General features: G+C 37.5%; 1 protein-coding gene and 1 pseudogene across 1 annotated transcript; one reads left to right on the top strand and one right to left on the bottom strand.

Annotated features, from left to right (window-relative positions):
• Positions 1 to 847: 847 nt before the first annotated feature.
• On the top strand, positions 848 to 1,672 carry LOC106424654. The gene has a single exon (XM_013865412.1). It carries the CDS (start codon positions 848 to 850, stop codon positions 1,670 to 1,672), a length of 825 nt encoding a protein of 274 aa, XP_013720866.1.
• A 10,778-nt stretch (positions 1,673 to 12,450) lies between these two features.
• LOC106424716 lies at positions 12,451 to 13,532 on the bottom strand (annotated as a pseudogene).
• Between the last annotated feature and the right edge of the window lie 3,763 nt (positions 13,533 to 17,295).

Genomic DNA, 17,295 nt, shown 5'->3' with positions numbered 1-17,295 from the left:
ATATATTTTAAGCCCTCCTATGCATAAAGAAACTCTCTCGTTCAAATCATGCTTTCTCCAAAACCTTTTGAGTTGTTTTGTATCTTCATTCCACCACCGCAAGAAAAATCCTCAAAATAAGCTTAGAAGGCCCATTAGTTATTTTGGCTGATCTTGTTGGATCCACGTCCTTGCAATCTATAAAATTTCCTGTTTATGTTATTGCCACTTCCGGAATTTTTGTCTCTTCTATAGCTCTCGTACACTCTCTTACTCTTTCTCTCTTTTTTCTTTGTTTGTGAGCCTGTCTTAGATAAGTTATTGACACTCAAATAAAAATTCTCTCTACTAGAATCTTTATTTAAAAAAAAAATATTCCAGACAAAGAAAGATACTGTGCATTTGCACTAATCGTAGCATAAACCTTACAACTAGTAAAAGAGTGGATAAATGTACATATACCTCTTTTTGGAGCTTATCTAGAAACTCGGATACAGACAATAACTCAAGAAGGATTTTGGGAGCTCTTCCAGTAGACTGAAAGTTTTTTGCGAACTCGGAACATAATCACTCGGCTAGAATCATCGTGGTATGGCACCCGAGTGTTATAGTTACCATATACAAGACATCCCCTCAGGCTGTTACTTGTGGGATCTTTATTCAGGCTGAAAACATAAACTTCACCGTCAGCTTTGTGTATGGTTTCAATCAACCGGAAGAGAGACAAGCATTATGGGAGGAGCTGTCCCTGCTCAATGCTACAACGCCGGTTTCAAGATGTCCGTGGGATGTCCTAGGAAATTTCAATCAAATTTTGCGGGTTGATCAGCACTCGAATCATCTGCAAACTGAGGTGGATGTAACCAGTATGGAGGACTTCAATCTGGCAATCCAGGATGCTGAATTATTTGAGGCTCAAGCAAATGGCTTAACCTACTCATGGTGGAATAATCAAGATGCTAGTCCTGTCTCGAAGAAGATTGATCATGTGCTGATTAATCATCATTGGGCAAAACAATTTCCAGATGCTTTTTGTGAGTTCTTGGAGCCGGAACAGTCGGATCATGCACCCTGCTTGTTCAATATGCCGTCACTGCAGAGAAGGGTGACCAAACCGTTCAAGTTCTTTCATCATACAATGGATCACCCGGAGTACTTGGAGACAGTTCGAGCAGGATGGAATTGCGATAATATCCAAGGATCACTGCAATTCAAGTTTGCAAGATCTCTGAAATTGCTTAAGGGGTCTATCAGGAGGTTAAATACTAGGCATTACAGTGGTATTTCTCTCAGGGTCAAGGACCAAGCGGCTACTGCGGCTTCTCTTCAACGTCAACTTCTCACTAATCATGATGCTGATACTGCTGCTCTTGAACATTTTGAAAGAGGGAAATGGCAAATGCTGTTTAAAGCAGAGACAAAGTTCTACCGTCAAAAATCTCGGGTACAATGGTATAAGCTTGGTGATAGAGACACCATCTTTTACCACATGTATGTGGTTCAGAGAGCACCAAAGAATCACATACACTTTCTTAGAGATGCCACAAATCAGATGATTGGAACTGCTGATGGGATTAAGGCTCATGTGGTTGATTATTTCACTGATATTTTGGGGAGCACTGAATTACAGATTTCTCCAATCTCGGTGGAGCAACTGAAAAAATTAATGCTTTTTCGCTGCTCTGAAACGTAAGGGCATGAGCTACAGAAGGATGTCTCTCCGGAGGAGATAACTAAAACAGTCTTCGCCCTCCCTCTTAGCAAATGTCCAGGACCTGACGGATACTTAGTTGAATTCTTGAGGTCTTCTTGGTCTGTTATTGGGAAGGATATTATTGCTGGATTGCAGGAATTTTTCAGGAATGGTAGGCTCTTAAAGGACCTCAACAATACAGCTATTGCTCTTATTCCAAAAAATTCTTAGGCCTGCCACCTTGGAGAGTTTTGTCCCATCAGTTGCTGCAACATCATCTATAAGGTCATTGGGAAAATCATTGCTAATCGCCTTAAGCCTATCCTTCAGCTCTGTGTTAGCACAATCAAGCAGCTTTCTTAAAGGGTCGTTCCCTTGGGGAAAACGTTCTTCTCTCTTCTGAACTGATAAGGGATTACACCAAAGCTTCTTGCTTGAAGAGCTCGATGCTAAAGGTCGACATCAGGAAGGCTTTTGACACAGTTTGTTGGGACTTCGTGCTGAAGATGCTTGAGGCACATGATTTTTCCCCCACTGTTTAGAACATGGCTAAAGGAATGCATTACTTCACCAAGATACTCTATGTCTATAAATGGAGAACTCACTGGATTCTTCAAGGGAGAAAAGTGGCTACGACATGGAGACTGTATATCCCCCTATTTGTTCATTATGGTGATGGAAGCTCTCTCAAAATTCCTGAAAAATGTTGTGGGGGAAGGAAAGGTCAGGTTGCATCCGCAGTGTGAAGACCCTCAAATAACCCATCTACTATTTGCAGATGATTTGCTAATCTTCTCAGATGGTTCTCGTCATTCACTCTCTGGTATCTCTTCGGTAATGACATAATTCAAAGATGTTTGTGGGCTGGAAATGAATCCAACTAAATCTGAAATCTTCTTCGGCGGCTATGAGGAAATTGAGGCGGCTGTGCTCAGTGACATCTCAGGTTTCAAGCTCGGGACCTTTCCCACTAGATACCTTGGCTTACCGCTTAAACCTGGTAAACACCTCTCTTTGGCTTCTCTCCAACTGCTGATCGACAAAATAACAAGTAAATTGCACTCGTTGACTGTTAAGTATTTATCTTTTGTGGGTAAGATCACACTGATATCATCGGTGATATACGGCATGGTAAATTTTTTGAGTGATGTATTTGTGTTGCCTAAAGCTTTCTACGCAAAAATTGATTCTATATGCGTTGGGTTTCTTTGGAAGAATGACACTACGCCGGCAAGAGGTTCTCGAGTTGCTTGGTCAGACATTTGTAAGCCCAAGAGTGAAAGGGGCCTGGGAATCAGATTACTTGAAGACTTTGAAGCGGTTTTCAAGCTCAAAACAATCTGGAATTTCTTCACTGTCTCAGAGTCTCTGTGGGTGGCATGGCTGAAGAATCATCATTTCAGACGCCTTGGGTTTTGGTTAACTAAGGACTCAACTCATTTCTCTGCGACAATTTGCAGTATGCTGGAACTCCGACCCATTTTAAAATATTTTATGCATTGTGTTGTCGGTAATGGAGAGACTGTTACCTTCTGATTTGATTCTTTGACCAGTATTGGCCCTTTGATTGATGTTGCAGGGCAAGGTGGTCCTAGAGCAATGCGTCTAAACAAGGGAGCCAAAGTGAGAGATGCTACGAGACAAGGCTCTTGGTTCTTGCCCCCGGTGCGATCTGATGCGCTCCATGCAGTTCAGGTGGAGATTACAAACTTCCGGCCACCACTTCCTTTAGATGAGAGAGATGTGTTCCAATGGTGTAGAGCATATGGATCGTTTGGATCTTCTTTCTCTTCCAAGGCTAAATGGGAATCTCTACGAGACCCATCACCCACTGTTTTCTGGCACAAGGTCATTTGGTTTAAGGAACCCATCCCACGAAACTCCTTTATGGCTTGGTTAGCCCTTCTGCGGAGACTTCCCACCAGAGACAGACTTCGGCGATGGGGCATGAATGTACCTGCTGCATGTGTGCTCTGTTCCAATGGGTTAGAGTCTCATCATCACCTCTACTTTGAATATGAATACTCTCACTCAATATGAAATAGTTTCGCCTCTCAAATATGGGAACAGCCGCCTCTTGATTTGCATTCAGTGGCAGCATGGATTGTGCAGCAACGGAGCCCTTCCAATGCTAACGCTAATGCTTTAATCAAGCTTATTTTCCAATCATCAATCTACCTTCTATGGAAGGAGAGGAATGCACGTATCTTCACCAACATCTCATCTCCATCGCATACCATTCATCTAGCACTCGACAGACTGATCTGCGATCGCCTACTCTCACTCCCCCTCAAGGCCTCCACCCGCAGTTTCAGACTTGGAATTCTACTTCTCCATCTACCGGCCACCTTGAAGAGCTCTCCCCTAAGTTTCTCTCTTGTTTCTCTCTTGTTCTCTCTTATGTTCTTGAGTTGGGTTGTCTTTTCTTTCTTAATAAGTTGTCACAACATTTAAAATCAGTAAATGGTATAAATCTTAACATTTTACCCAAAAAAAAAACCTAGTAAATATTTCGAATTTAAAAGTATATACCAGATTATTTCTGTCAAGTTCGCTTATTTTTATTGTTATAAGCTTTATTTTGAACATTATCGCAACCGTTTCCGTAAGGATGCAATATCCTTTTTTTTTTAATTTGTGTTCTATAAGGCTGCATCTAAATTATTGTTTTTGTAACTTTTTACTGCATTTAGCATTACATTGAGTTTAGTTGGATCTTTTGTATCAACATTCGTTCGATTTCTGTCTTTTAGGGCTTTCATTTTTTCTACGGCTATCTTTTTCTCTCTAAAAATAATAGTGACACAAACTTATATGGTGTTATAAGTTAGTGACTATCTATTGTATGAACTATAATGTTTTCGGATAATACTTCTAATGACGTTGAAACTACTATTGTTCTTTCAGTCTTTTCGTGGAGGCAATTGAACAAGAAAGACAATGAGGAAGAAACAAAAAGTCACCAACAACAGATCCTTAATTCATTTTTTTCTTGGATATCTAGGATCTTTTTTCTTTGCTAACTACAAGAAAACATCGTATTTCTGACGGACATTCTGACGGAAAATGAGATCCTCGGAATATTCCGACGAATTTCCGAGGAAATTCCGAGAAAACCCAAAATTTGGGTTTCCTCGGAATTTCCTCGGAATATACCGATGAAATACCGAGGAAGGCATATTCCTCGGAAAACACCGACGAATATCCGAGGATATATTATAGCCGTTGGAGAGCCGTCGGGGATTTTAAAAATTCCGAGGAAATTCCGAGGAAAGAGCCGTTGCCGTCGGTATTCCGTCGGAATTTCTTCGGTACTGTCGGCAGCATTTCATCTATAAATACCTGCACCCCCAACCTCTTCATTCACTTCATTTCTTCATCCTCTCACATACTATATTTACACACGAATTTGATTGAAAAAAGCATGTCTTCTTCAAATTATTATCGTTCTTGGATCGATCGACCTCATTTGGTTCCGAACACGAGATTGCTTACGGAAGAATACCAACGAGGTATAACTGAATTCATGGGGTTAGTTCAACGACAACCGGAAGCAGAAACGGGTATGTTAAGATGTCCTTGCTCTAATTGTAAAAATAGAAAGATTATTAAAGAGTGGGATGTTTGGACTCATCTATATTTGAATGGGTTTACACGAAGTTACAAAATTTGGTATCATCATGGAGAAACTGATTATGAATATGGTAGTACTAGCGAACCTCAGCCTGCGGTTAGGTTAGAAGAACCAATTAGAATGGATGTAGATTATGGTGTAGGTACTGAGCAGATGGTAAATGATCATTTTAGAGGGGAAGATTTACCCAATGCAGAAGCTATGAGATTTTATGATATGTTGGATGCTGGAAAGAAACCCTTGTACGAAGGTTGCAGAGATGGTCATTCAGCTTTATCATCTGCAACAAGACTGATGGGCATTAAAACAGATTATAATTTGGCTGAAGACTGTGTGGATGCGATTGCTGATTTTGTAAAAGGTATTCTACCTGAGGATAATGTAGCCCCTGGTTCATACTACGAGGTTCAGAAACTGGTAGCTGGTCTTGGTTTATCGTATCAGGTAATAGATGTATGCAGCTATAACTGCATGATTTATTGGAGGGCGGATGAACAGCGGGTTACATGCAAATTTTGTGGAAAGGCTCGTTATAAAGATACGAGTGGAAGAGTTCCAGTGCCATTTAAAAGGATGTGGTATTTGCCTTTGACGGAAAGGTTGCAGAGGTTGTATCAGTCTGAACGTACAGCGCAACCAATGAGATGGCATGTGGAGCATTCAACAAATGGTGAGATTAGACATCCTTCAGATGCAAAAGCGTGGAAGCATTTCCAATCAAAATATCCTGACTTTACGTATGAGAGAAGAAATGTCTACCTTGGATTATGTACTGATGGTTTCAGCCCGTTTGGCAAGAGTGGAAGACAGTATTCTCTATGGCCAGTCATTCTTACACCATACAACCTACCGCCAAACTTGTGCTTGCGAAGAGAGTTTTTGTTTCTCTCCATTCACGTTCCCGGACCAGAGCATCCTAACAGATCACTTGATGTGTTTATTCAGCCACTAATATATGAGTTGCAACAACTATGGGCTCAAGGTGCTGAAACATACGATGTTTCATATAAAGAAAACTTTCAAATGCGGGCAATATTTATGTGGACAATAAGTGATTTTCCAGCATATGGTATGTTATCCGGATGGACAACGCATGGAAGGCTATCATGTCCATATTTTCAAGATGACACATATGCTTTCCAACTAAAGAACGGAAGGAAAACGTGTTGGTTTGACTGTCACAGACGATTTCTACCACCTGATCATCCATACCGCAGGAGTAAGACTTCGTTCATGAAGAACAAGCAGGTGTTTGATGGTCCACCTGAGGAAGTTAGTGGGAAAGATTTGTTGAAGCAGTTTAGGTATTTTGATGCAGAAAGGACGCCAGATGTAGGTGGACATGAAAACTTTCGAGTCAGTGCGGTTGGAGAGCTACATAACTGACACAAAAAGAGTATTTTCTGGGATCTGCCATACTGGAAGGATCATCTGCTGAGGCATAATTTAGATGTCATGCATATTGAGAAGAACGTTTTTGAAAATCTCATGAACACAATCCTTAACGTTCAAGGTAAAACAAAGGATAATTTGAAGTCAAGACTGGATTTAGTCGATATATGTGCTCGTTCAGAACTTCATGTTGATGAGAATGGTAGAGCTCCTTTTCCCATATACCGACTTGATGCAGAGGGAAAAGATGCGTTCTTTGATTGGATTTCAAACGATGTGGAATTTTCAGACGGTTACGCATCTAATTTGCGTAACTGTGTCGACAGAAAGGAAGGAAAGTTTATCGGCTTGAAGAGTCACGATTGCCATGTAATGATGCAGCGCCTCCTTCCATTTGCCTTCAAGGAACTATTACCACGAAATGTTCATGAAGCAATTGCAGGGATTAGTGCTTTCTTCCGCGATTTATGCACGAGATCAGTGACTCTTGAAGGTATTGAAAATTTGAAGACTAACATAGCCGTGATTCAGTGCAACCTTGAGAAGATATTTCCTCCATCATTTTTTGATGTTATGGAGCATCTTGTTATTCACCTGGCAAGAGAACTGGAACTTGGTGGTCATGTGCAGTGTAGATGGATGTATTTGTATGAGCGGTATATGTACCATTTGAAGAAGATGGTGAAAATTATAGTAGGGTGGAAGGTTCTATAATCGCACAGATGATAAATTCAGAAACTTCAAACTTTGTCGAGTTCTACTTTCCAGCAGAAGTGCAGACCAAAAAAAGAAGACCTGCTCGGCATGATGATAGAGGCGAACGGGCAACATATCATGTTACGGTTCCAGACATCTTCACAGATGTTGGACGACTTAGCGGAAAACCAAAGGACCGTCGACTTACTGAGCAGGAGCGCAGTCATTTGCAAATATATTTGCTCACCAACTGCGAAGATGTTCTTTAATATGAGAGGTAAATAAATTAGCTTACAAATTTTTATGTTAACAAGTTGAAATTTAAATCTTAATTTATTATATTATTGTCAACATATGTACAGGATTTTCATGGCAGAAAAGCGGTTCGAATATAGATACGCCACAGAGGAGGAACTTGAAGAACTGAAGCAGAGAGAATTTTCTGGATGGATGCTTACTTATGTGAGTGCTTTAAACAAATTAAAATATTATTTATCACATATTTATACTAATTCACATATATTGATATAACATATATATGTGCTATTAATAGGTGTCTGCTGGTATGACTAGAGGTGAAACATTTGACGATTGGATACGCGAGATGGTGCGTGGAGCAGAGTATGTTGTGAAGTCATATCCGAGATTTTGTACTCGAGGATATGCATTCACAAATCAAAAGACGAGACGTTCGAGTACGACTTATGATGCTGGCGTTTGTTCTGCATCTGTAGATGATGTATACTACGGAAACATACGGGAGATTATGGAAATCAAGTATCTGGGCATGGTTGGATTGCGATGTACTGTTTTCTATTGTGATTGGTACGACAACACTCCAGATTGAGGTGTGAGAACAGATGCATTTGGTGTTACATCAGTACATTCAAGGCGAAAGTTGCAATATTATGATCCTTTCATTCTTGCTTCTCAGGCCGATCAGGTAATTAAATATACATATATCAATTATTCATAATGATTCATCATCATGTGTTTTAATAACACTTATTTACAAATTAAATATTTTTTTAAATGTTACATGTTTGTTATATCAAGTACCCCCGGGTTAGGAACATAGATGATCCATGGGTCACTGTTACATCACTCAACCCGAGAGGCCGAGTTCAGGGAAGTTCTGAGCTGGAAGACCCACTACAACCAAGCACATTCGGTAACTTAAGTGCAGCAGAAGATTTAGCTGCAGTTGGCCTTGTAGTCGATTTAACCGACTTTGGAGAGGAAGCCGTCGTTCACGTAGAGGATGAACCAGAGATTGGAGAGTTTCACCAAGATCCAGATTCAGATTCATCTGGTGATGATGACTCGGAAACAGAGTAGCATCGCCTTTTTTTTTTAATATAAGAATACCGAGGAAATTCCGAGGGATAATAGGATTTAGGGATTTCGTCGGAATTTCCTCGGAATTGTCCGAGACTGTTCCGACGATTTAGGGCTTTTTTTTTAGGGTTTTTGTTTCCTCGGAAAAGCCTCGGAATATTCCGAGGAAATCCAAGTGTTCCTCGGAATTTCCTCGGAATATTCCGAGGCTTTTCCGAGGAAGTAGGGTTTTTAAACCGAAAATAACGTTTTCCGGTTTGAATAACACTTATACAACCCTTATTAAGTGTCTTAGACTGATTATGAAGTCAAAAATTTGTTCCTTACCCTATAATAAACACTTTTCCGATTGTATGAACGAAATCCCCACAACATAAGAGAAACACTTATACACATTAATGAACGGTAAAAAGAATACTTACAATTCGTTTTGAAATTTTGTTATTTCATAGTTTATGATCATCTATACAAAGATTCCTCAATGGTATGCATTGCATTTGTATAAGAAATGGTATAGGGCAAAAAAATTTGATGTTTTGAAACCCCAAACATGTGTTCCTCGGAATTTTCTCGGAATATTCCGAGGAAATTCTGAGGAACAATATAAACCAGTAGAAATAGATGCATAAGATATTCTTTTTCCTCGAATTAATGAAATATCTGAGGAAATTCCGACGGATATTTAAGTGTCCGTCGGAATTTCTTCGGAATATTTTCATTTAACCGGGTAAACCAGCCGCCAAATATTTCGCGAAAATTGAAATTGAAAATACCGAAGAAATTCCGACGGATAGTTTCCGTCGGACCCTAGGTTTTATAAAGACGAAACACTTCTTCTTCCCCATTTCTCTCTTCTTCCTCTCCGGCTTGCTTCTCTTCTCTCCGGCGATCTCCCCCTTCTCTCGCGACGATCTCTCCGGCGAATCCTCTCTAAACCTACACAAATCATGTAAGGACCCTATCCCACTCTCTTAGGTTCTTTTTGTTAGGTTTTTGTGTAGATTTGATGATTTTAGAAGTTTTTTGATAGATTTTTGTTAGGGTGATTGGTTAGGATTGTGATTTGGTTGTGTAATAGGTTTAGAATTGTGATTTGGTTGGATAATTTGTTGTGTTGAATTGATTTAGAATTTTTTTTATAATTTTTTTATTATTTTGGTATTTATAAAATCGATTTTTGTATATAAATTCGATTTTTGTATTTTACAAAACGTTTTTTGTATATAAATTCGATTTTTGGATTTATAAAAGATGATTTCATATTTATAAAAATATTTATATTTATTAAAACTAATTTTGTATTTATAAAACATTTTTTTTTGATTTATAAACACAATTTTATTATTTTTTTTATTCATAAAAACTATTTTTAAATATGTTTTTCAATTAATATTTATTAAAACTATTTTTAAATATGTTTTTTTTTAATTTATATATTTATTATAACTAATTTTAAATATTTTTCAATTAATATTTATTAAAACTATTTTAAATTTATGTTTTTATTAATTTACAGGTCTACTGGTGATCAGACCCAGTCTCGATCTCGTCGTGCCTCACCACGAGGTCGTAGTGGTACGGGGAGCCACTCTCAGGGTTCGTCCAGCCACTCTCGGGGGTCGAGCAGCCACTGTCGGGATTCTTCATTTCCCGCTCCGGTCGTGAGCATCTTCCCTATCTCACTTCGTGTCCAAAGGGACGACGTCAAACATGGTAATTAAAAGTCTTTTTTTTTCCTTTCATTAAAATTTGATTCATTATTAATAATTTGTTTCTTATATTAGGTTTAACCGATCCGGGAACGGGATCAGCGCATGGATCAACAATATGATGTACTCGAACCTGAGCAAGGGATATCCGACTTCCACTCACTTCCCTCCTGAGGACCAGGAGATGTGGTTTCGTCAGTTTGCGATAAGTATTCTAATTTTTTAACTTATATTTTTAATCTTTAATATAAAATTTCTACAAATTGTGTTTTTTTTTCAGCAAGAGTTCACCTGGAATCCCGATCACACGAACTTTATCTGTGACGCCTTCGTCCATAAAGTTATGGACAACTATGGGAAGCAGATCTACGAGTGGAAGCATAAGTGGCTCATCAACCAGGTTTTTTTCAATTTATTAAACAATTTTTTGAATTTACTAAACTATTTTTGGATTTATTAAACTATTTTATATTTTTTTTATTAAAAGGTCCCGAAGTCGATCAACAGCACGGTCTGGGAGGAGTTGTGTGTGCATTGGGATAAGGACGAGACGAAAGCTACCTCTGTGACCAACTCCGCCAACCGCAAGAGCGATCGTGGCAGGAAGGGCATGTACAAGCACAATTTGGGTGCCCAGACTATTGCCACTCTGGGGGATCGCTTGGTAAGTTCAATCTTTTTTTATAATTATTTAAGTATTTTATTTTATTTTTATGCATTTCTTCTAATTTCTAATGTTTGTTTAACTTTTGTTTTTTTCAAGGCAGATGAAAATGATGGCGAGCCGGTTGATGATTTCGTCCTAATGAAGACGGCGCATACCAACAAGCACACCGGGGAGATTGATGATGGTGTTGTGAGGGATGTGCTCAGCCTGATCGAAACTCAGAAGGAAGACGAAGAGACCCGTCTATCTCAGCTTCAAACCGACCTGGACGCCACTTCGACGGCTTCGACCAACTTGTCCCGGATTCGAATCAACGAAATCGTTGAATCGGTATGTTCTTTATAAAAAAGTTCAATTCATTTATTTCTTTATTTTCATTTTATCATCTTTTCTATTATTTAAATTTGTTTATTTTCTATTTCAGTCGGTTCCAAGGAAGAAGGGACGTTTGGTTGGTTTGGGTCGTCGAGCCCGGTCGGTTCCTCCTTCTGCACCACAGCCCTATGTTGATCCAGAAGTGCTAGACCAGTTGAAGGACAAAGATGACCGCATAGCTGCGTTGGAGCAAAAGATGGCGGATCAGGAGGCGGGATGGGAGGCAACGAGGAAGCAGAACGAGCAAATGATGGAGATGATGAAGAGGATGTACCCGAACGAGCAGTTCCCGTAGTTTCTTTTTTTTTTTTTTAAAAAACTCTGAATGTTTTATTTTGGTATGTACAACTTTGAATATTATCTAATATGTTTTCTATTTCAATTTTAATTTTATATTTTCGAATTTCAATTAAAAAAAAATTTAATTTTTTTTTAAAAAATTATTTTTTGGAATATTCCGAAGAAGTGTATCCCTCGGGATATTCCGACGACAACTTCCTCGGAATATTCCGAGGGCATAACTCCTCGGAATATCCCGACGGATACACTTCCTCGGAATATTCCGACGGCAAAGGTTTCTCGGAATATTCCGACGGCCGAGGTTCGTCGGAATATTCCGATACCTCTTTTCTCTCGGAATGTTTCCGAGGACCGTTCCATTGGAAATATCCGAGGAGATACCGACGAACAGTACTAGGAAATGTTTCTTCGGAATGTCCTCGGAATCTTTAATTCTCGGTATTCCCTCGGAATTTTCTCAGAAAATTCCGAGAAAATTTTACTTTCCGACGAGAAATTTCCGACGACATTCTCGTCGGTATGTCCTCGGAATACCGTTATTCCGAGGACATATCGCGATATCTAGGATCTTCGACCGAAGAAGCACGAAAATCACAATATAATATGTAATATTAGTTGTATTATAAACATCACCAAGTCTTATAATCTCTAAACTATTTATAGTAACTTTTTAGCAGAGATAACAGTACTTGATAGATCCATAATTCATATGGCACCACTTTACAAAAAAAAAAAACTTAAGAAGATGGAGACCACCATCACTCGTTACCGTAAACATTTTTTCAAAACATTTGTTTCTTCTCTACCATTTCGGCAAGAGACTGATATTATAACATTACTTCCCTATTTCTCCCATTTCCTCCTTATGGACCCTTAACAAAACTATACAAAAACATATCTCTAATACCTCCTTTGCAAAAACCATACTTTTTAAGCAAACCCTCCTTTTCAAACCCAGCTTTCTCCAAAACTTTCTTTATTCTCCACCTCAACCACCGCTTGTAGCCTCACCACCTCCGGAAAAATCTCAAAAGCTTGTTCCACGGCCATCCTCACCGCTGCCGTGGCTATCCCCCGTCCCCAAAACTGTCTAGAGACGGCGTATCCAAGGTCAGCTCGGCACCTACCATCGCCAGTATGAGGCCTGACGGAGACGCAACCTATCGAACGACCGTCTTTGAGAAGACAAATGGAACGGCGCCACGGGTGTGGTATGGCCGTTTGAAGGATGTGTTGTCGGGCTTCTTCCACGGTTTTAACGGAGGTCCATCGAAGGTAACGTGTGACGTCATCATCACCGGCCCATTTAAGAACGTCTTCGGCGTCTGAGAGATCAAACGGACGGAGGAAGATACTTGGTGGCGTTTCCATGGTTAAGGTTATAAAAGCTGTGTAACTTGTATTGCAATTAAATACTCTACAACGATCTCTACCAGAAAATCTACAGAAATAATTATATTGGGTTTAAATGCCCATTAACAGTTTGGGCCTATATTTTCATATTTACCATCGAAATTACTAATTTACATCTATATATATTATTAAAACTCAAGTACAAATTAGGTTTGTTTGGAAACATAAATTGCAGTTTAAAAAAGAGGTTTGTTTGGAAACATGGATGACAATATTAAGTGAGAATTATTTGGAAACTTGGATACCAGTATATGTATTTTCTTTTATTTATACATTTAGTCATTGCATTTATAATAAATTAGGTACTTCTTTTTGTATTTTTTTTCTATTTACAGATTCTACCACTACATTTAAAATCAATCTATATTATTAAAATTGAAGTACAAATTAGGTTTGTTTGGAAACATAAATTGCAGTTTAAAAAAGAGGTTTGTTTGGAAACATGGATAAAAATATTAAATGAGAAATGTTTGGAAACTTGGATAGCGGTATATGTATTTTCTTTTATTTACACATTTAGTCATTGCATTTATAATAAATTAGGTATTTTTTTTTGTATTTATTTTTATTTACAGATTCTACTACTACATTTAAAATCAAATTAAATTAATTAATATATTATTAAAACTGAAGTACAAATTAGGTTTGTTTGGAAACATGAATTGCAGTTTAAAAAAGAGGTTTGTTTGGAAACATGGATGATAATATTAAATGAGAATTATTTGGAAACTTGGATACTAGTATATGTATTTTCTTTTATTTACACATTTAGTCATTGCATTTATAATAAATTAGGTACTTCTTTTCGTATTTTTTTCTATTTACAGATTCTACCACTACATTTAAAATCAATCTATATTATTAAAATTGAAGTACAAATTAGGTTTGTTTGGAAACATAAATTGCAGTTTAAAAAGGAGGTTTGTTTGGAAACATGGATAAAAATATTAAATGAGAATTGTTTGGAAACTTGGATAGCGGTATATGTATTTTCTTTTATTTACACATTTAGTCATTGCATTTATAATAAATTAGGTATTTCTTTTTGTATTTATTTTTATTTACAGATTCTACCACTACATTTAAAATCAAATTAAATTAATTAATTACAATTCCAAAAATTATCTAAACAAATTGATATTCATATATAGATCATTATTAATATTGTACAAATATTACTAAATAAAAAAATTTCTGTTTCATTTAATTTAGCCAAACACATTAAAATAATTTTTTTTTGTTTACGGAATCAGTTAGGCATAGACATTCAGGTACCCATTTAAGTACGGGTTGTTTCTTTCGGGTATAGATTTTTTGGGTATTGAAATTTCCTTTTAGGTACTTCCTTTTTGTATTTATTTTTATTTACAGATTCTACCACGGCATTTAAAATCAATTTAAATTAATTAATTACAATTCCAAAACTTATCTAAACAAATTGATATTCATATATTGATCATTATTAATATTGTAAAAATATTACTAAATAATTTTTTTTCTATTTCACTTAATTTAGCCAAACAAATAAATAAATAAATATATATTTATTTATTTATTTGTTTACGGAATCTGTTAGGCATAGACATTCGGGTACCCATTTAGGTACGGGTCTTTTTTTCGGGTATAGATTTTTTAGGTTTTGAAATTAGGCAGTGTTTGGATATAAATTTATGTGTGAATTTCAAGTTGGATCTCCCGGGTCTGTATGAATTTGGTTCTGATGTACAGAAAACTAAAAATATTCAAATAACGAATGTATTTAAAAATGATTTGGATATTTGAACCAAAAATAATCATATTATCCGGTTCGATCCGGATCTTTTGAATACAATTAGTTATATGGAGACATATCTAAAATAAATAGCACTAATCATAAAAGAAAATATCAATGTATAAATACGTAAAAACTAATACCTGCGCGGGCGCAGGTCAAGCTCTAGTTCTTTCTTATAAAAGTAATTGAAAAATCTATCTTTATTCATAACATAGAGGTTCCTTATATATGAGATTACACCGTCATAGATAAATGGAAAGATTACAAATCATAATCTCTTGGTTATGAGTCATCCAAAATCTAGTTCATAACACTCCCCTTTGGATGTCATAACCATTTAGAGCTTATAATGTGCTTTAATGTTGCCTCATTAAAACCTTACCAGGAAAATCCAATTGAGACAAAACCATGGTGAAAGAAAAAGAGTACAACACACATTACTCCCCATGATTTGGACATTACTGAAGGTCCCTTGGACCTCTCCAATTTTCTGCAATCCGTGGGTGATGAAGATCTTGGGCAGAATATGCTTCATCCTCGAACATGATAGTAGGTTCTTCTTTACCATCGGCCATGCCACAATCTGATCGAACATATTGAGTCATCGACCTCAAATACACACACACGAAATCTTGGATGATGTTACTGTGATATGCGTGTACCACCATGTGTAAAACATAACATGTCTGAAAAACAAATCAACAAAACCAAATAACCCCTCTTTGGGCTGGTTAGTATAAAATAAACCAAAATCAAAGGCTTCTTCATCGTCCTTCTTATGGACCAATCAGATCAGTGTCTAAAACAAGACTTCTGCATCGTCCATCTCAGGACTAAATGGACTTCTTTATCGTCCACCTTTGGACTGAATGGATCAGTGTCCAAAACAAGTGATCTCACGCCCATGTACTAGATAATGGGTGAGACTGGTCCATATTAAATCTCTTGAGTACCCTTTTCTGTATATACTATTTGATGCACAAGGATTTCATTGTTAATGTACTCAAGCTGTAATCCCAAACAAAACTTTGTTTTCCAAGATCTTTCATCTCAAACTCTTTCTTGAGATATTCAACTGTTTGGGAAATTGTATCCAGAGGTTCCTAGGATATTCAGATCATATACTTTGATGATTATCAATATTGTTCTCGAGAACTTGTTGTACTTTCAGCTCAATACCCTCTAGTACTTTCATTATCCAGTGGACCATATAAATATGCAGTCACTACATCAACTTGCTGCAAGTCTAATTTTCTCTCTTATATAGCCAGACTTATGAGAAATCTAAAAGTAGTTGCATCCACCACATGGGAGTATGTCTCCTCATAATCTATTACTGGTCTTTGTGAGAATCCTTGTGCAACATCAGCTTTATATCTCACGATTTCTATTCCTCACAAGACCCATTTATATCCACTGGTTTTAACATCATATGGCGTCTTAATCATATGGCCAAATACGCCTTTCTTCCTTAAACTATTTAACCCCACGTTTCCATTCAATCCAATCTGTTCTACGAGTGCGCACTCTTATATTGACGTGGGTTCATGATCCTCGCTTATATTCATAAATTCAAGTGCTACCTTGTATGCAAATAAATCATCTTATGTCGACATTCCTTATTGGTTCCATTATGTTCCAGACATGATATAATCGATTGAGATTCATTATTATCAGGACCTTTAATACTTTGCAGCTTGGCGTCCCAAGCTACATTGTTTGGTACCTGTACCTTAGAGCCGGCCGGCCTTATCTCCATGTCTGGGATGGTTTCCTTAGTAACCTCGGATTTGGATTTTGATTATCATTCTCTGCACCTTTCTTTTGTTTCCGAGGATTCTTATCTTCTGGAACCTATTTGGTCTACCATGTTTCATACGTTGTCTAGACTCTGTAGCAACTTGACTGTGTCTCTTCTTGGACATCAAATTCGTTGGTGCTTTACAAGCTGGTTTATATATGACTTAGTCATTCTTTTTCGGGTCAGCAAATGTGTCTGGCATTTGATTAGCTAGCTTTGTAAATGTATAATCTTTGGACGTCTATTTCACATTCTTTAGTCCGAGGATCTTGCCAAGACATTGATGGTTGATTCCATTCTTTTTCTTTTACCATTTTTTACCAGCTTTATTATTTTTTTCTCTTCATGGTCTTAAAATAATCCGTGTACCTGGCCTCAAATATAATCACCCATAGTTGGCTCAAAGTACTTTATTATTGTGGGAGAATCATATCCAACATATATCCCCATCCTCCTTTTGAGGTCCCATCTTAGTTCTCTGTGGTGGAGCAATTAGTACATAGACAGCACATCCAAATGTCTTA

This window comes from Brassica napus, chromosome C5, assembly GCF_020379485.1.
Source record: "Brassica napus cultivar Da-Ae chromosome C5, Da-Ae, whole genome shotgun sequence".
Classification (NCBI taxonomy): Eukaryota; Viridiplantae; Streptophyta; class Magnoliopsida; order Brassicales; family Brassicaceae; genus Brassica; species Brassica napus.
Note: the sequence above shows the minus strand (reverse complement) of the source record. Positions and strands in the feature narration are given on the sequence as shown.

What these genes read in the sequence shown, in the direction of transcription:
- LOC106424654 (XM_013865412.1), top strand. Translation starts at nt 848, where the DNA reads ATGGAGGACTTCAATCTGGCAATCCAGGATGCTGAATTATTTGAGGCT.